This window comes from Phaethon lepturus, unplaced genomic scaffold (assembly GCF_000687285.1).
Source record: "Phaethon lepturus isolate BGI_N335 unplaced genomic scaffold, ASM68728v1 scaffold9652, whole genome shotgun sequence".
Classification (NCBI taxonomy): domain Eukaryota; kingdom Metazoa; phylum Chordata; class Aves; order Phaethontiformes; family Phaethontidae; genus Phaethon; species Phaethon lepturus.
In genome coordinates this window covers 52,174-74,935 of record NW_010522575.1, presented here as the reverse complement: position 1 = coordinate 74,935, position 22,762 = coordinate 52,174, and the positions used below count along the sequence as shown (strand labels likewise).

General features: G+C 41.2%; 1 protein-coding gene across 1 annotated transcript in view; it reads left to right on the top strand.

Annotated features, from left to right (window-relative positions):
- Nucleotides 1-625: 625 nt before the first annotated feature.
- Nucleotides 626-22,762, top strand: part of LOC104616737 (ankyrin-2-like) — a gene marked incomplete at both ends in the record, with an annotated part of 73,150 nt that continues 51,013 nt past the window's right edge. The window contains 4 exons of the mRNA XM_010281846.1: nucleotides 626-698; nucleotides 13,717-13,861; nucleotides 19,180-19,282; nucleotides 19,902-20,005. Coding sequence (XP_010280148.1) covers nucleotides 626-698; nucleotides 13,717-13,861; nucleotides 19,180-19,282; nucleotides 19,902-20,005 — 425 coding nt within the window. The remainder of the gene's footprint in view (nucleotides 699-13,716; nucleotides 13,862-19,179; nucleotides 19,283-19,901; nucleotides 20,006-22,762) is intronic.

The window sequence follows — 22,762 nt, the reverse complement described above, 5'->3', positions numbered from 1 at the left end:
CAAAATATATCAGAATCTTCAAATAACTCCCTCCCCCCCCCTCCCCCCCGATGTGTACGTGATTTGGGGGAATATACATGATTTATGAAAAGGATATCATTAATATGCAGTGTAGTCACTTTTTGGAGGTGGGGGAAGAAATGTTTCAAGTGATCTGTGTAAATCCTCCCCATCTTTTTTTAGTTTAAAAATTTCACATCATTCATAACTTCATTTCCAAATGCTTTACGATTTAATAATTTCCATATGCCACATATAACTTTCTGAAGCTCTTCTGTAGACATTACCTAATTCATTTTAAAATCATCTTGGAAACGTTGAGCTGAATTGTTCTACATGCACCGTTTATAAATAAATTTGCTGAGAGTTTTCTTTTCTTTATTCCTCTGACCAGCTCATTATCTTTTTTTTTTTTGTACTTTTCTGCCAGAGTAAATGTTACTTTATACAGCATTGAGAGTAGGAGCTTCTGGAGTAAAGATGAAAAATAAAGTCAGGGGAAGGGGAAACGCATTATAAAATGCTTCGGCAGATCCCACTGCTGTTGCTGTTGAAAATATCCTGCTGTAAACTTTGCTGCTATTTTTGGTGTTTAATTTGGGGATTGATGATTCTGTCTTTGCAGACTGTAACAGAGAAGCACAAGCTAAATGTACCTGAGACAATGACTGAGGTCCTGGATGTTTCAGATGAAGAAGGTGAGCAACTTTGCTAAGTTCCTATTCCATATCACTTGTGTAACCTGTAATATAGACTCAAGATAGCTGCTTAAGTACTTTGACATCTTCATTTCTCAGTGCTTGAAATGATGTTCTGTCTAATTGCCTTTTTTTAATGATGTAGCCATTAAGGCATTTGAATAAAGATGCCGAAAGTTGACCCAAACCAGAATCCTGGACCCCTACGTCTTTTTCAGAAAAAGCTAATCTGAACCAAATCAACAAATGAAAACATTTCCCAAGTTCACATTTTAACATTTCAATGTAGAGCTGTCCCAAAGCTGGGTTTGACCCTCCCATGAAGAGGAATTTGAGCAGTAAATTTTCTGGACCTATTTCAGATACATATATCTAGGAGTTCCGCCTAATTGGAAACATTTGTGTAAGAAGATGCATAAGGTGCAAGGTGAGGAGGCGGTTCCCTTGAGGGAGCTCTTGGCGCACACGAATCGCAGATACAGACAGCATGACATAAAGTAACAACATGCTAATAAGTTTGGCACTCGGGTTTCGGAGTCTATTGTATGTACAGACAAGGAGGCATATGTCGTACCGCTTAGCTAAGTTCCAGGAAAATTTCCGTGAACTTCCGGAGGGATTGATAAAGTACTGCGGTTTTATACAGCGCAGAATTAAGGAAATAGCTTGGAAACATCCCTTTCTAAAAGTTCACACGTGACTTCTTGCAAATTTTAATCGCAATGGCATCTGATAAATGTACACGCGTTTGCAAAAATTTTCTTTTGTACTCTTGGCAGTGTTAATTAATATTACAGTATCTCACATGTGCCATTTTATGGTTATTATTATTTCATGCACATGCTTTGTGGAGTGGCTAATTTCAAAAAGTCCTAGGGATTTAGGAACGTGGGTTACAGGGTTGGGTTTTTTTCCTTTTACGAAGAACACAGATGCCCTTGTGATTCTAAACGGTACTGGAATTTAATGGCTTTCATGTTCCTAAACTGCTTGTATTATTTTTTGAAATTAGACTTATGCTGATAAATGAGTTACACTCTTGAGAAAATATGGCATTTAGGTTCCAGATACTACTTTTTTTTTTTTTTTTAAATGCTCGCAAAGCTGCAAGCGAAAGCAAACAAGTGTGATTCAAAAGAAAATATTTTCTGCTGCATCATGATCAGTGAAATTATTTCTCTCAGGCGTGTTTTTGCTACATTTTCTCTGCTTGAAAAACAGTCAGCTACTTGTGTAACTATTGTCATAAACGGCCTTTGAATTGCCTATAGCCTTATGTTCACTGTGTTGAATTTTCTCCCAATCTTTTGAACTACCTTTTAGCCATCTTTAAATCCGCAAAGCCTCGTATGTCTTTCTGCTTCTACAGGATTAATACAGGGTATTCCTTTTTCTCAAACCGCTTTGTATGTTGTACAGCCTTTAAACACTCTGATGATGAACGCTTCAGTGATGGTGAAGCTTATAGTGGCACAGGTGCTGTTAGCAGAAGTTCGTGGAGTAAGACTTGCAAACTTTCTCTTTTTGTTTAACTCTGTTTTATTTTTTCTGTTGAAGCAACATGCACTTGCTTAATCTGGGTGCCTAACACTGCTCCTTTTCATTACTTTTGAAGTGTGACTGGGCGTGTGTTTCCTGAAAGGTGGGAGGAAGAAGGGAAGCCAGATAATCCGAGATTTATTATCTGTATCTTGAGTATGTTGGCAGAACTTACTGTGGCCATCAGGCATGCCTAATGCTCTCCAGTGCTTTGAATTAACATTCTCTGCTGTTTGTCTATAGCCAGCAAGCACGACATAGGCACGACATAGGTACTCTGGCACGTTGCTTCTCAGGGCTCAGTGCTGAGCACTCAGACCGATAGTGCCTCTGTGACCCCGCTGCAGGTTGCTAAGTAGGTTGGTCACACTTAAAGCACTTCATGCCATCGTCCTTGTAAAACCCGTTTCTAGAGGCAAAACGTTCAGGATGTTGCGAGAATTCCTAACGTGGACGGTACTTGTCACAGGAACGTAAAATAGCTGGCGGCAGGAAGAACGCAAAACTTTATTAAAAACAAAGTGGATGAACCTTTAAGGGGTGGTGTAGTCTTTAGAAGACGCTAGCAATAAGGCTTCTGTAATGCTGTGTTCTTAGCTGCTTTAAAGTGACACAATATATTCTGAAATAAATTAACATGACCCAGTAAACCTGCCAGCTATATTTAGATGGTTATGAAGTTGAGCATGAGAAGAGCACTTGAGCAAATAAGGATTTCAGCTCCCATTGTGGAGCTTGTTCATCACTGGTGGTAAGTATTTTGCGTTTTGCCTGGGAAGCAGTTATATTGCATAATTATATGCTGTTACATTAATAATCGTGGAATCATAGAACAGTTTGGGTTGGAAGGGACCGTTAGAGGTCACCTAGTCCAACCCCCTGCCATGGGCAGAGACATTGTCAAGTGGAGCAGGTTGCTCAGAGCCCCGTCCAGCCTGGCCTGGGATGTTTCCAGGGATGGGGCATCTGCCACCTCCCTGGGCAACCTGGGCCAGGGTTTCACCACCCTCGTTGTGACCAATTGCTTCCTTAGATCTAGTCTAAATGTTAGTAAAACAAAATTTAAGTGCATCATCCAGTCTTAGCAGTATACAATAAAGGAACATACAACCTATGAAATAGCTCGGCTCGGTACGTAAGGTCCTGCTCTGTGTAGCCTATTGTAAAATATTTTGAATGGACTGAGAATCCCACTAATTCTTCTTCAATTTTCATAAAGCATTTTTATGTTCAGCAATTGTATTATTAATCAGAATTCTTTACCTTTTACTGTATCTGAAAAAACCCCCAGCTTTCCTTGGAACGGAACCAGATCATACTTTTTATTTAAAATGGCATTTGTTTGCTTTGGTTTTTTTAAATCAGATTACTGTTTTTCAGATGATAAGTATCAGAGTTAAGTACAGAAGCAGGTGTGCATTGTCAGGGAAAGAGAAATACCCATGCCGATAACGGACTAGGGGAAATTGGATTCATAAAGTTTTGTGCAAGGATCAAGGATGGAGTGGAAAAAAGGAAACTTCATAGGCTAGTAAAAACATGATTATAGAAAAATCCGACTTCATCTGCTGCAAGCGTGTTACGTGGCCCTACGTGTATCAGATATTCTACGGCATTAATAAGTCTTTTCCTGCTTTGTGTCCGTCAAGGCCAAAGATGTTTCGGCACAGTTTTATTAAGCAGTTTGTTCATGCACCACAGGAATACACGCGTGCACGCATCTGTTGCTGCTACGTTCTCTGTTGGTACTACAGTCTACCATGGAGACTCTTTAAGGATAATTATCCACTGGTAATTGCTCAGCAGGGTGCGGGTGTAACACAATCACTGTTCAGAAGGTGATGGCCTGATCTTGCAAAAAAGATGAAGAAGTGCTTCTCCCTAAGGGTGGGGGTTGCACTACAGCCTCCCGCAGGTCTAGCTGTTAGGGGATGTGCTTTCGGATACGTGTATCCATGCCAGCAGAAGCGCTGTGTGTGGATAGAGTTGCACTTAAAAACTGCATTTTTATCACCGTGTCCGGCTTAACTGTTCGTATGGCTACGGAGTTTAGTTCCTTTAAAGCTGTTGCCACAAGAGAAGCGATTTGCTCCTGGGGGATCCTCAGTGAAGGGCAATTCCTGCGAAGCCTCTCGCGAAACGTATTTTAGTGGCATCTACAGAATTAGCCAAGTTGAGTGCAAGCAGATGTTTCTGTTAGGGCTGAGTGAGTGCAGACACGCAGGAAAACGTAGGAAAGGCAGGAACCTTTTTTTCTTAATTGTCCCATATGTTAATACTGTATTGAGGAGCATGTTGCTGCTCCTCTGTACTCATTCCGTGCGTTATTTTCGTGGCGAAAGAGCTGTACAAACCGCCAGTGGTATATCCTTGTGACTCCCATCTGAGGGAGTACAGTAAGTGTAGTGCTGTGGACAGAGGATACAAGACCAACGGGCAAAGCAGGTTGTCGAAGAGCTCTCATTTGTGTCTCTTTGGGCCTCCTCATCCCCTCCTCTGTTTTCAGTCCAGTTAATTTTCAAAAGCTCTGGTTTCACTGTCTCTTGGAGACTAAGTTCTGGCTGCTACAAGAAGTTGTTATAGCTCTAACCACGCTATCCCACATCCTCCATTATGTCAGCACAAACGTTTCACCATGTGGTGAACCGACACAGAGAACTGATCTGTCTGAAAATTAATCTCTTTCTTTGTTCTGACAAGTTATTTTTCGGCCAGACTACCTTTGCAGGCAGAAGGTAATAGAAAGCCTGAAGTAGAAGGTGAGGCACCACCATCAGAAACAGCACGCCCCTGAGATGGCTACCGTAAAGGTCAGTTCACACCGCGCAGCAATTAATGCCGACGTGTCAGTTGCAGAGAAGGGATAGACAAATGTTGAGCGAACAATGATGTGCAAATAGTCAATGGAGTCTCAAAAATCAGTTGGATTCACAATATCCAAAGAACAAAAAGCGTCTGATGAGGGATGCTTGTCTAAAAGCTGCTAAAGAGTCAACCCTATGCCTAGTTGAGGCGCAAGGTCGTGTTGTTGGCTTTTTTTTTTTTTTTTTTACTTTTGTGTTTCTTTAAAAAAAATTAGAAATAATGAAGTCATCTTAAAAAGAACGTGATTAGGACATTGAATTTGCTGAAGTGTTTCTAAAAATGGAAACAGCATCATCACGTGTCCTTAAATAATTTATAAAGTAAAATATGCATTCATGCCCACATATGAGAATGACCCGGTGTCAGATTGCTGCATTTTTCCTCTCATGGAGTTGCATATTTTTCTCCTTTTCAGTTTTAAAGCTTACTCAAAATTGTGATACTACATCATTCAGACATATTCACAGTACTAGTATCTGTGTAAAAGTGGGGTTTGCTATCCCTTCATGTACGTGCATCAGTGACAAGCTGGCATGTCTGTGAACTACTACGTCGCTTAAGGACATCAAACATCTGATCTTAGGTTCCAGAAAGCAGCTCACAGCTAATCCGGACCTGATTACATCAGATTAAAAAGGAATAAGAACTCTTTGTGATTGAAAAAAGTTGTTTTCAGAGTAGACAATTCCCTCCGGTGTAGAGAAACTGCCAACGAAGAGAACCTACAAACGTATGTCTGGTGCAGACATACGCTCACAGAGGACTGGGAATTTGCTACTTTACAGACGGACACCCCAGAAGGGTTCAGAAATTTATTTCTGGCACTGTCGGTGGTTTCTAAATGACTCTGCGGAAGTCACTCCGATGACCTCGTCTTTCAGTTCTAGAATGGGATAATGATGAGCTGCTTTGCCCGGCACGTTGGGAGCTGTGAAGAAAATGCCAGATGTGTCTGTTTGCTTACCTTCGTACCTGCATGCCTGGAACTAACTGGCCACCTAGTTATTTTAAGGATAATGTGCTCTGGTACCCAAGACTATTCTCTTGTCCAAGTGTATCGCTTCAGATTTGTGGTGACTGCGGCGTGCCCTTTGATAAGCATACTGAATTCCTTAATAGTATCTATAACAGCAGCCAACAGTGCTAAAATAGGAGAGCGAATTTCCTGAGTGCCTCCGCACACGGCCTTAGAGTACGCTGATCCGATGGCATGTGTGAGAAATGAGCAGTTAAGTCTGGGCCGAATTCATCGCCGTTGTACGTGCACGTAGTTCCACTGAAGCAGTGGCTCAGTTCGTTGGGAGACATAAGGAATAACTTTCCCTAAACCTGGAAGTCAAAGTTGCAGCCGGTAACTATTCTTGGTTTTAGACTTAAGTAAGTTGCCGTTGGTGGACATTAAAACACTGTAAATTCAGAATAACACCGCTGAACTCATTCGCACTCTGAATTAAGCCTCTTATAACCAATAGTATAAAATGTAGACAAAGATTGTTGATTTACAGAAGTAAAGCAAAAGCTATGTATTGATAATTTAACTGAAACCTTGCTTAACCAAAAGAAATCTGTGCTCAGAAAGAAGCAGCTGGTGAATAAGAGTTGATTCTTAAAACTTCACTTATGATAATCTGCACAGTAAATATGGCAATGTCTACCTCCCATTTCCTAGAGATTTGTATGCTTTAGATGCCCTGTAAGGCTTGTTATGCAAAGAGTTTCTTGCTGGTATGTTTTAACAAAGTCATCCAAGATGAAGGGAGAGTCTTCTCTGGAAAGTTGCTTTTGTTTACATGGTATTGTTGAGATTACTTATATTTTCTTTTTTTTATTTTTTTCCTGAGCAAAATGAGAATTTTTTTTTTTCTTCTGAGTGCCAGATGTGCAAATGCAACAGGAAATCTGAAAATTGGTTGCCTTTTTTTTCATTCATATGTTGTCAACACAAAAGGTTCTCAATATAATAGTTAGCTGCTCAATTTTTCTCTTATAACCTTACTGACATTGTTGCTAGGAATGTGAAAAAAAAAGTTATGAGAAAGTCTTGCTTGGATTTTTTCACTGAAATCTTTCACAGAGAATGTAGCTTTTTTTAAAATATCTGGTATTGTCGTTAGAAAGAAATGAAATTATTTTTGTTGGGGTAGAATTGCTAAAGATTGCTGACTTGTCAACATTTTAGTAATGAAAACTAAGAGATTGTGGTTAGGTTGCAAAAACATTGGCAAACGTTTTAAAGAAACTGCTGTTTTTCATTTGCATCGGTGTCGTTGACGAAAAGTAGAATTGACCAGATTAGCAACAATAAATGATGTCAGTAACGTGTGTCGGCATGACCCAAACTACAGACACACATTTGTTACTGCAAAGAAGGACTAACGCGTGCGCACGACCAGGAGACGCTACTGTATTTACCTATACATTATTTCCTAAGTTGTTACCTTCTGAGCAACGTTGAGCACTGAATTGTCTTCAGAGATTGAAGCTATAAGGCGACCTACAATACCTTCTTCGCTGAAGTAAATCATAATCAGCATGTTAGAAAGGAGAAATGTATTTTTGACTAGTCTTATCCATCTGATCTAATCTGTCTTTAAAGCTACTGGATGTTATTCCCGCTCATGATTGATAAAATCTGGTTGCTTTTACATTTACATTAACCTTATTTTGCTAAAGATTTTATGGCTGCTGACAGTGCTTACGGATTCTTTGTAGTCAAAGTGAGCTCTCCCAGTCATTACCCGTTCTGTGGGCAGCAGACTTCTTGGGCTGTTGTTCCCTGGAAAAACACGGCTGTGAAAGATGACTTGTGTGTCAGTACGTAACGTTTTACAAATATTTTTAAGAGCGCTACAGAAAAGAGGGGTATTCGCCATGTGGCTTTTACAAAGGCAAGATTAGAAAATACTTTGTGTCCTTGGGAAGAAGGAAAAGACTTTTTCCCCCCCTCTTTTCACTTCAGTGAGTGCAGAGTCTTTGTCAGCAGGTTTGCTGGGAGTCACAGATATGGGTATTAGACCAAGCTTTCCTTCCTTAGTGCTTGATGTGTTTCGTAGTGTGAGGAAATTCCCTATTTCATAGGAAATATTTACCTGGTCTAGGATGAATTTTCCTCTCCCATGAGAAGAAAGCAGAAAACCAGCACACCTCAGACTTCTCAGCGTACCGGCCGGTATCGATGACCTTCCAAGGTTCTGCGGCTTAGGGAGGTGGGGATAGTTCGTTCTGGTCCGATTCTGAAAAAGCAGCGCTTTTATCCTCTGTTACCTAGATCCAACGTAGCGACTTTATAAAGACCGTTGTAGCCGCCTGTGAAATACTGGAATTCATTCCGCAGCAGGTTGATCTGCGAGAAAAGCGGATCGAGGCGTCTCCCCCTCCCCGCAGATCCTGGAGGGTAGATGTAGAGGATTTTTTTTGTTTTCGTTTGCTTCACCTTCTGTCTTTCTGCAAGTGCTGCCTTGAGCTACCAATAGCCGACACGTTTTCACGACGCTTGATGTTAAGTCAGGTATCGGTAGGTGTGAACCCCGACGTGAAACCGTACATGAAACCCCGCTTTCCTGACGGGCTAAAAATAAAGAAATTTAAAGCATTAGCCAGAGTGTAATTCAGGGAAACTTCGGGGGTGGGAGGGGGCATTAAATAGAGGATTGACTTTAGGGAAGTGAAGGTGTCCAAGGAAAGCGCCAGAGAAACTCTGCATTATATACATTCCTGTGTGGATGCTTCAGGACTTAGATATTCCATAAAAGATTGTGCTTGCCATAGCTGTCCCTTCTCCATCTGTTACTTTTAAGGAGCAGCACTTATGTGGGGAGCTGTAGACTTATCTGCATGCTGCAGAGGAATCAATAATTTTGGCAAACTCACATAACTGTATCTGGCTTTAAAAGCATCTATTAAAAGCAATTTCTGGCAGTTTCTATCACAGCCCTCCTTCCTTTTTTTTTTTTTTTTTTTTTTTAATTTCTGCCTATGTTTTCTCTGTGTTTTGTGAGAAACAATTCCAGAGAAACAATTCTTCTACAGCAATTGTATTTTGCAGTTCACTTACACAGCAGGAGAACTGTAGGAATGGTAGGAACGGCCTTTGTTGAGACTTCCCTAACCGAGATTGACTCCGTAGGTGCGTATCCAGAACGGTGCGGTGAAATCTTTAAAACTGCTTAGTTGTTCAAACATTTGCATAGCTCCCTGATACCAGAGGCTAATTTCTGAAAAAAAGCTAGCCTGTTTTAGAAACGTCAGTGAAACGCTTCTCCTTGCGAGCCAATACTGATTTGCGACGCTGAGAATTGCATGTGGCTGGGTGCCTCAGAGCCGCTGCCTTGGAAGTGTTGCTTTGCATTTAAAACACTTTTTGGATCCCAGCGTGGTTCAGGATTGATGCCTGATTTAACCAGTGATATAGGCAGGGCATTCCGGTCCCTTTTGCCGTATTTAAGACAACATAGAAGTACAGCAAGATCAGTGCGGGGCTGCAGTTTTGATGGTTTGGTAAAAATGTCAAAAATTAGTTTTTTGTTTCCTCTGTACTGCTCAGAGTAAAGCAAATATTTAGCGTCTGAGTGGCCAGTCGCATCTGCCCGGGTGCTTCCCTTCCTCTTATCTTCAAAATTAGCAGCTGAGATCCGTTGCTCTATTTGGATACTATCGGATTCACCATATGCAGAAATAATGTGGGTTCAGCAAAAAGTGTAAAAAAAAAAAAAAAAAAGGAGGAGTAAGAGCCATCGTACAAGTACTGCGGACTTGAGCAAAAAGTTAATTCGTTGTGGATTGTTGGGAGTCGGTTGGATGGCTCAATTTTAATGCAGACTTTGAAACAGCTCTGTGTGGCTTTGACAGGGACTGGCAACGGGGAACCCGCTACACTTACACTGTCTCTGTGATCCCTTCTCCCTGCAACATGGCCCTTGCCAGTCCCAGCCTTCGTATCCATCTTCTTGCTTCAAGTGATCTCTCTCACCGGGGGAGGTTTAGGCTGGATATTAGGAAAAATGTCTTTACTGAGAGAGTGGTCAAGCATTGGCACAGGCTGCCCAGGGAGGTGGTGGAGTCGCCATCACTGGAAATGTTCAGAAAACACGTAGACGTGGCACCTGGGGACATGGTTTAGCGGGCATGGTGATGTTGGGTTGATGGTTGGACTTGTTGATCTTAAAGGTCTTTTCCAACCTTAATGATTCTGTGATTCTCTCCTTTGATTTTTTTTTTTTTTTTTTCTATCCTCCTCCTAAGGAGAAAAGAAAACCCCAAGTGTTGCAAACCTGTACAAACCATATGCTTTTGGGGAGGTCTTGCATGTTGTTCCAGGGCATTAGTTTGGCCACTGGAAACAGATCAACGGACTAACCAGGTCACTGCTGGGAGCGCAGTGGGAGCGTGGCACTTCGTGTGTTATGCTCTGGAAAAGCTACCCATCGTATTGGGAGTTACTGGCACTCTGCAAAGGGAAAATCGTAGCGGCAGCAAGTGCAGGGACTTGGCTATGGGCCGCTTTCTGTTTATATATAAATAGATTCCTAGGTGGGGGGGGGGGGGTATTTTTTTTCCCCTCATATTTGTTCTGGTGTCCTTACCAGTAAAAGCCTAGTATTTCTTTTAAGAGAGGCCAGGCACTTGATACTTCCTTCTGGTGCATGTTATTCCCTCTCAAATCTGCCCTAAAGAAGGTGATGTTATTCAGAAGTGCAGATTTGGACAGGACAGCAATCTTAGAGATATTAGAGAGATGGGCAGTAGCAGTGACGAGGCCAAGGCTGAAGAGGAATGCTTTAACTGGGGCCCAGTTCAAGGTCACCCAGTGTTTTGTGGTGTGTTTTCCCCTGTAGAGTAAACCTCTGAATGTCTGTTGGTATCATTGAGGAAAGGAAGGTGTTCTTTCAAGTAAAGAGAAGAGAAATCTCTAGGTGGGTGCCTTCCCGGAAATCCACCCCTAAGTTCATAGATGGCCGCTGCAAATCATGGCCTATCAACGTCAAGGGCTGTATTTGTCACGAACTGCCTAGTAAGTGCTGAAAACATTACTGTCATTAATTTGATGGGGAATGTGATGGCAGATGAATCGCTTCTAGCATGATAAAAAAGGATAATTTCTTGTACCGCCACAAAACTACCATCTGGTAAGATGTGCTCTGTGAAGCAGCCGATGGTCAGCTGAATATGTAATTTCTTCTCAGCAGATAACATGTCTGTGTACGTTTGAATTGACCGGGCCTCAGGAATATAGCCGTGTGAGATCTTTTCACGACAATGCAATATTAGTGGCGGGATGAACGAGTGCTTGCTCCACAGACTCAGACTAATTCCCTTTGCGTATGTGCCATTGCCGTGCAAAGCAGGAAATTAAGACGCTCGGGTAACCACAATTGTATGAAATGTTATGTTGCTACACAATCATTTAGACCTAAATACGTATTTTTTTTCCCTTCGTATACTGGGAGGGGATACTTGTTTTGGGAGTTCATCTCATTAAGGAAAGATGGAAGGGCACGAGGGGTTGGCGGGATAAAGAACTTTGTCTTCTAGCTCGCTCACTCAGGACTGGTACGCTAGCAAGTAAGCTGTGTTACCAACAGATAAACGTTCTGAAGACGTTGTGAAATATCCATGGATAGTCTTGTTACTGTTTGCAGATGCTGACATCACATAAAACAGCTCGTGTTGCTTAGACCCATTATTGACAAGTCTTAGATGAGTGGCCAAAGCTGACATAAGAGTAGAGCTTGGATTATTTTTTTGTAAAAGGATGTGGGTGTGATGAAAGGGGTGAAGATTTTGCCTTTGTTGCTTTTATAGATGGAATGTCTGGTGTGATTATAAGTATCTAGTTTATTTGAAATACAACTTGACATTCCTTTTACTGTGTGATTAACAGCATTGCCTTAATATCTTCCAAATTTTCACTAAGCCCCGTGCTTTGTAATGTGACATTCCCAGGAAACAGGAGGCATCATCTGTCAGAAGGCAGGAAACATGCAATGATTAAATGCATTTTATTGTTTTCTGTGAAACTGTGCCCAGTTTCTCCCTCTTAATGTGGGCAGATGGAATTTTCAAGAGCTTTTGTTGTTATACCGAAAAGATTTAGGCCTCATTTTTGCAAATAATATTTGTGTATACAAAAAAACCTTAGAACCTCCAAAAGGTTACTTTGTTTGAGATGACAAATTGTAATTTATTTATTTATTTATTTATTTATTAGCCGAAACATCAAGCTAGAAAAACTAGCTTGATTTGTTTCATGAAAATAAGTATCAAGGTTTTTTCCTTTAGTAGGGAGCACCACTCCCATAGCTTGTAATACCCATAGCGTTTTGGGGGGTGGGATGGGAAGATGCCCTACCAGAAACAGCAGCAGTAACAATAATTATGTCTTTTTTGCAATTTTTCTTTATTAAGACTTTAAATCACATAAATGGCCGCTCTCCTGATGCCCAGATGAATTCTGTTTGAAACAGCACGGATACCGCTTACCTGACCTTTACGATCCTTTGCATTTCCGAGCATATCGGGGTGAATTACCGCAGCTGGAACGTGGAGCCCCTGAGGACCGTTCCCGTACAACAGTTGCAGTCTCCTTCATGTAGCTGAGCTTCAGGTTCTTGACGTTTGCCCACGTGGCTTCGAAAATGAGCAAGTTTGAAGATACCGGTGGCCTAGGGTCATGTTGTGCGGTTCTGTGGGCCACACCAAGCCGCTGGCAGGCTGATGCAGGAGTAATTAACCCTTGGGAAAGTGGCCGAAATCTCCAGGCAGAAACTGCGGAGAGAAACGGTGTTGCAGGGAGTGAAAAGAAACGTCTACATGTTGCTTGGCAATGTAATCTGTTTTGTTAGTCTGCTGGGAAAAAGCAAACTGTGACTTCATAAAGACAGAATTTCCTGGGAAAAATAAATTTGGACCTAAAAAAAACCCCGACAAACCCCTGTTATTCAGAGTATGTGCAAAAAGGTTACTCTGTCAGATAACCAAGGCTTTGATTCATTATGAATAACTTCTCTGGGTTTAATGATCATTACCATCTATGCATGTGAGTTTATTTTCAGTTTCTGGATATTGCCATGTTTTAGAAATAAGAGGGGTTTTGCTGCTCACAGAAGGATGTTGGAGCATGAGTGAGACAGCCTCATATGATGTGGCGTTCGGACAATGGAGAGTTTAAATTAGGATTTGCAACTATCAGGCATAAGGCCACAGAAAGCACCTTTTCAGCTGAAAACACATAGCTGACAGTCAAGTAAGTGGTTATATTTAATCATAAACTCTCAGGCTGTGATACAGGCTAGCTGTGACCAGAGAGCTAAAACAAATAAAGGAACAGAGAGATAGTGCTTTAGAGAGTACCAAAGAAATTTGCCCCTTCACAGTATGTGCAACAGCAAAAATTAGATTAAATCTAATTGATTAATCACCTTGATTTTTTTTTTTCTTTAATTTTGCTTGATGTGACAGTTTCATTAAATACATTAATTGCTCGTGGTTTGCAGTGTTTCTGGAGTGGAAAATGCCTTCCTGTTTATTATGCCATCCAGCTGTGAGATCCCAACCTGTAAGTGAAATCCGACTCGTGTGTGTGCTTATCTCTGTCCCTTCTGTGATTGGTTTAAAGGTGATGACACAATGACAGGAGATGGAGGAGAGTACCTTAGGCCAGAAGACCTCAGAGAACTAGGAGATGACTCATTACCCAGCAGCCAGTTCTTAGATGGTATGAACTACCTAAGGTACAGCTTGGAAGGAGGACGATCTGACAGGTATTTGCCTGGACGCATGTCTTTTCTTGTGATAATTCTGCACACGTTTTGTTATAAATGTTTGAAATCACTTTCTCGGGGTCTTTAACTCAAGGGAGACACGGGATGCGCTTGTCAACATTTCTTTGTTGGGTACGTCCGTATGGCAGTCACCACTTTGTAGGAGGAAGACGTGGTCAGGAGGAGTATTTCCTGACCGGTCCAGAAATGAATACATTTGGCACTAATACTGTACTCGGAGTCCAGCAAAGAATTTTTGTGTGATTCTTACTTGGTTCTTGAAAAGGCATAGCTAGCTTTATTGTCTTTGTGGTCAGGCAAAGGAAGAAGAGTCTAGCTGTCTGTGGAAAGGGCTTATGAATCATCCCCACCTCCTCCTGCCGTGAGTCAGGGGATGGGTGGGGAGGTGGGCAGGGTGCTTTAGCATTAGGTGAGATGACATTTTAGAGTAGTTTACTGACTACGGAGATAAGGAAAGGAGCAATGGACTTTCCTTAGTGACTGAGTATATTGTCAGCAAGCACATTGACTCTTTTTTATCATGGTTGAATTAACAAGAAAGAGAATCATTTTCCTTCTACTGGCACAGCACAGTATCGATGTCGTACATTTAAAAAAAAAGAAGAAAAAAACCATGTGTTCAGTCCAGAAAAGTTACTGATTACTTGATCGAACAAGTTGAACTTAAACCTAGATGTATTTGTGGAATAATAATGCCTGTAGCTTTCATATTTTATTTTAAATTTTAGAGAGTATCACTGCAGTCTATGAAAAATATGGAGTTCCCTTTTCATAAGCGTAGACTCAAACTGGCAGATTAACACCCACAGTTCTAGTTGAGAATAGGCTACCCAGGCATTCCTCTTGGAAAATGACAATGTCTGGTGTAAATCAGTAATGTCTCCAGACTTCCTGCCTTTAGAATTGAGGTTCACTGAAGGGAAGGAAAAAAACCAACCAACCAACCAAAAAAAAACCCAAACCCCAAAACTTGAGATCTTGGCAACAGAAGGAATTTTTAAGCTACCTCGTTTTCCAGTCGTGACTGTTATTCTGGCGGCATTTCCAAAGCTGAGTGAAATCAGTAGGATCCATTCTGTTTACTTCAGTAGGCTGTGAATTGCTCCTGGAACAAAAGATGCCAGGAAACAGTTTGGTTTGCCTCGCAGCATGTGTAAATCCCTCATCATTCAGGTCTTATAAGCTCGGAGGCTTTGTTGGTTTTTAGACAGCTCCAGTGAATCCACTGAAAACAAAGTGACTGTGTGGCTTTTTAAGTCCCAGCGGATGTTTATGAACTACATCAGAATGCTTAAAAATCAAAACCTTTTATCAAGCGCTTTCAGTGGTAACAAAGTTTGTTTGTTTGTTTGTTTTAATTTTCAAGTACTGTATAGAAGTGATTGTGCAAGCAAGTGTTAAGCGAGTTTCTGCTCCCAGTTAGAATATTTTGGCTTTTAAATACTGCCAGTGGATTTCAGTAGATTTTCACCGGCATGTAATCGATCTGTTTTATTTTGTGTTGCATGAAAACTATTTCACATCCTGTATCAAGCAGGACTATATTGAAATGAAGCAAAACGATAAAGGGAGAAAGAATGAACAAAAAAAAAGTACATCTTTAGAACTCCACGGTCTCATTTTCTGTCACTGTCAGGTTACTGGTTATAAGAATTTTCACAGAGACCGCTTAAGTTATTTTGCTTCTGCTTTAACGTGATTTCCATCGCATTATACTGCCTTTGTTTTTTCAAGATACTCAGTAAAGCGAAATAGTATTAGCAGTCTAGACTCATGTAATCTTATGCATTAAACAATTTGATTTAAAAACATATCTTTTTCTTTTGTAACCATCTTCCCTATTTATTTTATTTCTCTCTCCCCTTCATTCTTTTTCATACGCTTTCGTTAGCACCATGCCCAGGTAGGTATTACACAGCATGAAAACATGTTGTCTCTATATTCTTTTACGGCACCTGTCTCTTCATCCATTTTGGAGGCCTGCTGTATGCCGGGACGTTGATTTGGAGAACCAAATGAACGCCGCCGCTGTCGGAGATAGTTGTAGCCGCAAATGAGGATGATACGCAGTGGTGAATCTGGATCCAACAGTACTCTCTGTCTAGAAAGGTCACAGTATGGCATAGCCGCTGCCCCACAGGAGCTTCCCTGGTTCCTGTACAGATGCTGTTCGCAAGGATCGGGGAAGTCGCCCTAGATGACAGCAGCTAGAAGCTGTCCTCCTGTCACCGTGCTGCTGGGCAGGTTAGCCTTTTTCCTTCAGAGAAGCAGTGGTAGAGTAAGAAAAATAAAGAGAACGGACCACGCTGGCTGGATTCTCCCTCTGGGTATTGAGAGCCAGAACTGATTTATCATATCAGATCACCAGCATTTGGAAAGACCCCGTGTCATTGCAAGTCCCTTCCGCCTTTCTGGTCCATGACAGGTGTGAGGAAGGCTTTCGGTCTTTAAATAGAGAAGGGTTTTCAAGGTGGATTTGTGCGGCTTTCAATGATACCAGGTTCTTTTCCCAGCTTCTGAAATAACATATACTTCCCACAACAAGAGACACTCAGCCGGGCTAGGGATGGCTGGAGCGCTGTCTAGGCTGGCAGGTGGATGTGTGCCGCAGCCTGGTCTGCCGCTCATCCAGATGAGAAACTTGGCTTAGACTGTGCTGCTTTTATTTTCTGGATACCACCTGGGCTTTATACAGGGCTTAGAAGAGGTGAGTGATACATGCCTGTGCATTACCCAAGACGGGCAAGACACACTCTTGTGTTCAGGAGCTTTGTAGCGTTCCTGGGTTCCACAGTTCAGTCTCTGGGGCTGGGTGCTATTGACCCCAAAACCTCTGTGACTTGAGATTTATCAACCAGATTTGGAAAGAATCTGTATTTAGACATTAGTTTTGTCTCTGTGATGCAGTTTTGGGGTTTTTTTTACAGGATTCCTGAAGACTTATTACAATAATAAACAATAAGTTCTGTTTAGTGCCACTACGCTTCTGTAACTGGACTGTTGTTTCAGCCAGTACCTTTATCTCTAAGTCTCAGAAGGACCTTTTAACTGCTGGCTTGCTCTTCATTTAGCTGCTAGAGCACACAGAAGAGGAGCGGTGTCATCTGAACACTAGTTTTGAGATTAAATGTAGTAGGAAACTTAAACTTCTAATGTACTCAGTCATGCCTATGCCTGTCTTGCCTGAAGATGAAGTCCATATCCTCAGTGTATTGGATATGTACTGGAGCTTACATACAGGCACTACGTAGTGGATACATACGGGGCTATTTGTAGTGGTGGTAGTAGTGCAGGGTAATTGCAGGAGAATATGGACAAAATCACCACACAGAGAACCAGTCAAATCTAGTACGTAATTGTTTCCGTTCAGTATCTATCCAGGACATGACATTAGCTGGATAGCAGAACCTACAACTTGGATGGTGAACCTCTTATGAGCATTGCATGGCGCAGCGAAGCAGTTCTGAAAGTGCCAAACGTTGAAACGAGTGAAGGATAATGATGGCAAATGGGGTCTGCTGCTGAGGCTTGTTTTTCAGCCAAAGAACAAACGTGCACGGAAGTACCCTTGTTCTGAACAGGCGAGGTGTACTCTGCCTGCCCAATTCACACGAACCTGTTTAACCAAAATACTCTTCAGTCAGGATTCCCTTTTGTAATTTTTTTCTGAAATGTTATATGCAGACAGTTAGGGTGACCTTCTGTCTCTATTGACATTTCGTTGGTTGTTTTAATGGAGTCAGAATTTTATTCCAGAAATGCACGATTCCAATAATACCAGTCTTACATGTCTCACCCCTTCCACTTCTCTGGGTGACAGATATTTCATCGCATGTAAGAGAGATAGTTATTGTCCGTTTGTGGGTTTTTTTTTTCCCTCAAGCTTTTCCTAAGGCTGTTACTTGTGTAACAGCTATCTTTGCTTTCAGTTTTGTACCATCCACCTAGTGTGCTAAATAGGCCATTGGTATAAGTCAATGGTCAATAGCGTTGATTATTCTTCAATGTCCTATGTTTCTAATAAAAATAAGATAACCGTTTGCTTCTAAAAACAGGTCAAAAACATTATTGGGTGAATGTGGCTATTGTTAAAAAAACCTGACTGGTCTCAATCAGGTGGTAAAATATGATTTCCCACAAGATCTGCATTTAAAGCACTCGAATCTCACATCCATAATGTACGCACGACTTTTTCTTGCTAGCTGCTGAAAACGAATCCTCCCTTAAAAATCTCTGTATCTAGATAAATGGCCTGTTGTTCTGATCCAGCGTGTTAGTCATTATGAGTGCTGCTCATGGATGTGTAAGCCATGAAACTAAAACTGCTTCCTTCAGTTATACGTACTATACTCCTCAAGGAACAACATCACAGAGCACACGTACAACATCTGAAGGCGGCTGATGTGGGTTTTTTACAATCACTATTGTAATGCTGCTGCTAGTAAATATTTAAAGGACCAAAACTAGTGCTGTTTGGTAGCAGGAACCCCATTTACCTCAACATGTCCTTCTGTGGTGTCTTATTTGTCTGGTTTTTTTTTGCTTTTTGCTAGTGGATGCTGCAGTTTCGTTCTGAGCCAGTGCTTGGAAGCAGCTTATTTACTGCCTTGCATCTCTCATTGCTACAGCAACCAGCTTTCTGTAGAGCTGTGTGTGCTTACAAAGAAAACAGTGCTGACGTTCGGACCGCCTCTCTAAAGATGCCGTTGGCATCCAGAGGAAGAAGTCTGTTTTACACAGCAGCTTGCGGCTGGCCACAATTCACCTTGCTGTGTGTACCTTCCAGGGGACAGGGTCAAGCTTACTTATTTACTGTTCTAAGGGGAGAGTGCAGATGGTAACAAAGCTTCAGAAAGAGTCGTTTCAGCTTTTCTTCCGATGTGAGCGTTCTGGGTTTTCCGTAGCGGCTTGCTTGTGTGACGTGGCAGGAGACAGAACTTCTCCAAAGAGCCTGGCTTAAAAGAAATTCATGCTCTTTGTTATGAGGAAACGATCATGCCACAAAGCCAAGTTTTTGCGAGTGTACAATAAACTGTCGTCTAGATTAATCTCTAGGTCCTGCATTTTGAAGCCAGGAAGTCAGTCAGAAGACTTTGTGGCCCTTGGTCGGAAAGGTAGCATAACACAGATTTATAAAGCTCTGGTTTCCCCCCGTGACTATTCTCTGCTCCCCCTGGAAGCTGCATCATATTGCTAATAGCACGCTTTTTTCATTCTCCCACTCGATCTATCATGACACCTTTCCAACATCATCTGTACTGCTGATCTATTGCTATGGCATCCTACCAACCTACCAGCCTGCGGTCCTTCAGTTCAGACAGGTCCCACACGTTGAGCCATGCCTCCTACCTGAGGGACAGTGCCATGATTGACGATACGGTTGTAATCCCCAGCCAGCAGGTAAGCAAATTCCCTTACGTTCGCTTACGGGTTGGATAAATACGTAAATACAAAACGATTACAGTTCAGGTTGTACTAATGATACCATGCTGTGTATGCCGCTTTGTTTATTTTAGTGTAAATCTCTTTGCTTTTTATTGACATTTAATGGCATATTATACTGTGCATATTAAACTCTATTCCAAAATAAATGGATAAGCTGTGTGACTATAGTACAGGGGCTGTCTTTATATTGTTCTCCGTTTTAACTGATTTTTGAATGATGCTAACGGCCATTGGGCTAAATATTCAGGTTATCTGATGAACTCAAGGTCGTTGTCCTCAAAGATACTATCCTGAAGTGTGCTTGTAGTTAAAAAAAAAAAAAAAAGATTTTGGAAATGCCACTTCGCGACATCGCGGCATTCATTTCACTGGGACCACTAAGATGATTATTTTGTGCCAGTACAGAATGTTACAGTAAGGGGTTTCTAAGATCTTAATGCTATTATTATGCCTTTGTTTTATTTTTTAAAGAAGTTTAAATGCTTTAGGTACTACTATGCAAAATACATCTTCTTATTGTTCGCTTGATTAATTGATTTTACTGTAGTAAAAAGGAGGGTTTTTTGCTTACAAGGTAACGACTCTGGCCAAAGAAGCTGAAAGGAATTCCTATCGCTTAAGCTGGGGCCCTGAAAACTTGGACAATGTGGCTCTTTCTTCCAGCCCTATTCATTCAGGGTGAGTGTATCAATTAGTATTATACTAAAAAAAAAGAGAAACAGAATACCTGCAGTGGCAGCAGCTTCAACTACTGCTTAACTAGGAGTTGTATTTTAATTTATTGCCTCCTAGAGTTGTCAGTAAATTGTTACGATCTCCTAAGCTCTGACAGTCAAGCAAGCCTGAGTACCAAGACTATCCTCTGAAATCACTGCAAGTCAGTGAGCTTTCAGTCAAGTTTCAGACACGTACACATGTGCATTTGTGTGAATTTTATGGAGAAATAAATACGGTGCCTTTTTAAAGTTAGTTATGATTGAGACCAAGGGCCTAATCACTCCCGATGGTGAATACTTGTGATGCTGGTGAAGTAGTTTAGGTAAGCACCAACTCTAGCGTTTGTCGTGATTACCAAAAAAAGAAACCAAGGATTTTAAATTACATGAAGCGTGTAAAAGACAAGCAACCTAATATGTACTTTCCACATATTTGGCCACTATGTTCACGTGTTCTTACAGCTGACTCTTTGTAAGCATTTGCATTTAGGCAAGCTCATTGAAATGGAGTAAGACAGGCCAAAACACAGGCCCAGCCAAATTCATACTCACGAAGCTTCTCCTGGTTGACCTCGAAGTCTGTGAGTGCATTTGTCTTGAGTGCTCTTACTTACCATGTTTTAAGTAATTTGATTCTTTACACTGAATTCTACACTTGTGTCCTGCCATCAGATTTGATGAGGCATGGGCAGATGAATTCCTAAGAAACTGATGTCATGAAAAAGCATTGCATTTCTGTGGAGCTACGTTGTACGCAGCATGGCTGGACATCACAAGGAGAAAGAGTTGGGTTGGTTTTTTTTTGTTAATCTCAAATGAATTTGCAACGATCTTGCAGTCCGTATCTTTCAAAAAATAACACTGGAGTCCCGTTTGGGATGACAGGCAGTCCTGGTCTCGAAGGGGAACAATATTGTCATAACTGCGATTGTGACTTGACTGATTTCTGACATCAATGAGAAATTTGTTTGTTAACTGGTAGCAGGATATTTGGCCCTGACCAGTGGTGTTTGATTTGCTTTTCTTGAGCTCTAAAACTAACAACTTTAATTAAAGTACTTAATGTGTACAGTATGTATGTGTTTATATATATGTCAGTATGTAAGCTTTAAAGTTGTTTTGGTGGTTTATTCTAACCCTAAATAGTTTACAGACTTTTTCCAAAGGATGTATTACTTTTCACTTTCAGAAAGGTGGGTCTTTGGTGCCACCTCAGTGGTAGCAGAGGATGACCTAAATACTTTGTAGAAGAGTGGCATTTGTTTCTTGGATGTGCAAACATTTCGTGTTTTTCTTTTAAAAAATATTCTTAGTAATATTTAGATGGGTTTGGATGACCAGGATGCTAGTGGTAGGGTAAGACTATCTGATTTTAATAGGAGCAATGCTCTCTGCAGCCTCGTATGAAATAGTGACATTTAACACGACAAATTATTTTATGCATACCAACTAACTTGCCACTAAATATTGTAATAAAGAAACCTGCAATAATGATTACTCAGCCTTTGGAAAAGCCTGTACAACACTTCATTTATATCTTGCTTAGATTTGTCCAAATCATTAAGTTACCATAAACTGTTGGGGTGCATTTTGTTTACATCTCCTTTTTCAGGAAAATATGTTGACTACTAGAGTTTTGCTTGTAAGGCCTTATTTTAAAAGCGAAACAGTTGCCAAAGCACTGCGCGCGTGACTCTTGCATTCACTTAGCTAGGACAACAACAAATCTGTCTGTCATTTATACCCCTCTCGTCACCTACGCCCTCCTTCATACGCAGACACACACCATTACTAGCTTCTGATGAAGCAGCGACACTGCTGACGTTTCAGGTGCGCGCGTTGAAGTAGTATATATCTGTCGTGAAAGAAAACTCAGCGTTTGAAAAGAAATCCTACATAAACGTTGTTAGTGGCTTTAAGCAAGGGTATGGCCTTGGTTTTGCCCAAGACACTGGAAATATATTGAATTCAGACTGTGTTTTTATAAAGTAACGCATCAGCAAAGCACTGGACGGTAATTTATTTGGCACAGATGATCTTAATTTTGTATTCGGTGCATCTGAGAAAAAAAAGACCCTGTTCTCTCCCTGCGCTGCTCCAGCGGCAAACCCCAAATTGTTGTTGGGTTCTTGCCGATCTCCCATTGTGGGGAGGTGGATCACAGCGTAACGACCCCGAGCAAAAGGATAAATTTCTGGAGGACTGTTCTCTTGGCGTGGAATTTCACAGGCGTGTATTTCAGCCCTTGCATAACTAACCAAAACTTCTCCTATGTCTGAAATTTCAGAAGGGGAAAAATTTTTAACCATCCGTTTAAAATTTGAATGTCACTATTGTTGCGCTGTGTTGGTAATTTCATCAGTAAGGAAGGAAAGGCAAGATCTTTGGTCAGAGTCTTTGGCAGCCATTTCGAAAACAAGAAAATAATTATCCCTTAAGAGGTGACACTCTTCTGGTGCTCACAACCTCAAGGTAGACATCGCCCGCTCCTTTTACACAGCTAACGGTTTCCAAATAGTTTCATACATTGGCTGAAGGAAAAAGTATAAATTCCTGCATTTAAACTTCCTTTCGGCAAATCAGATTTGCCTCTCCTGATAAAACTGTCTGATCGTACATACTGGGCAAAGTTAAGGATCTTTGAATATGCCAGAAAGTTTGGGTGCTAGCTATCCAGTAAGGTGGAGTTTTACCGCTTTGCTGGTATTATTAAGCGATA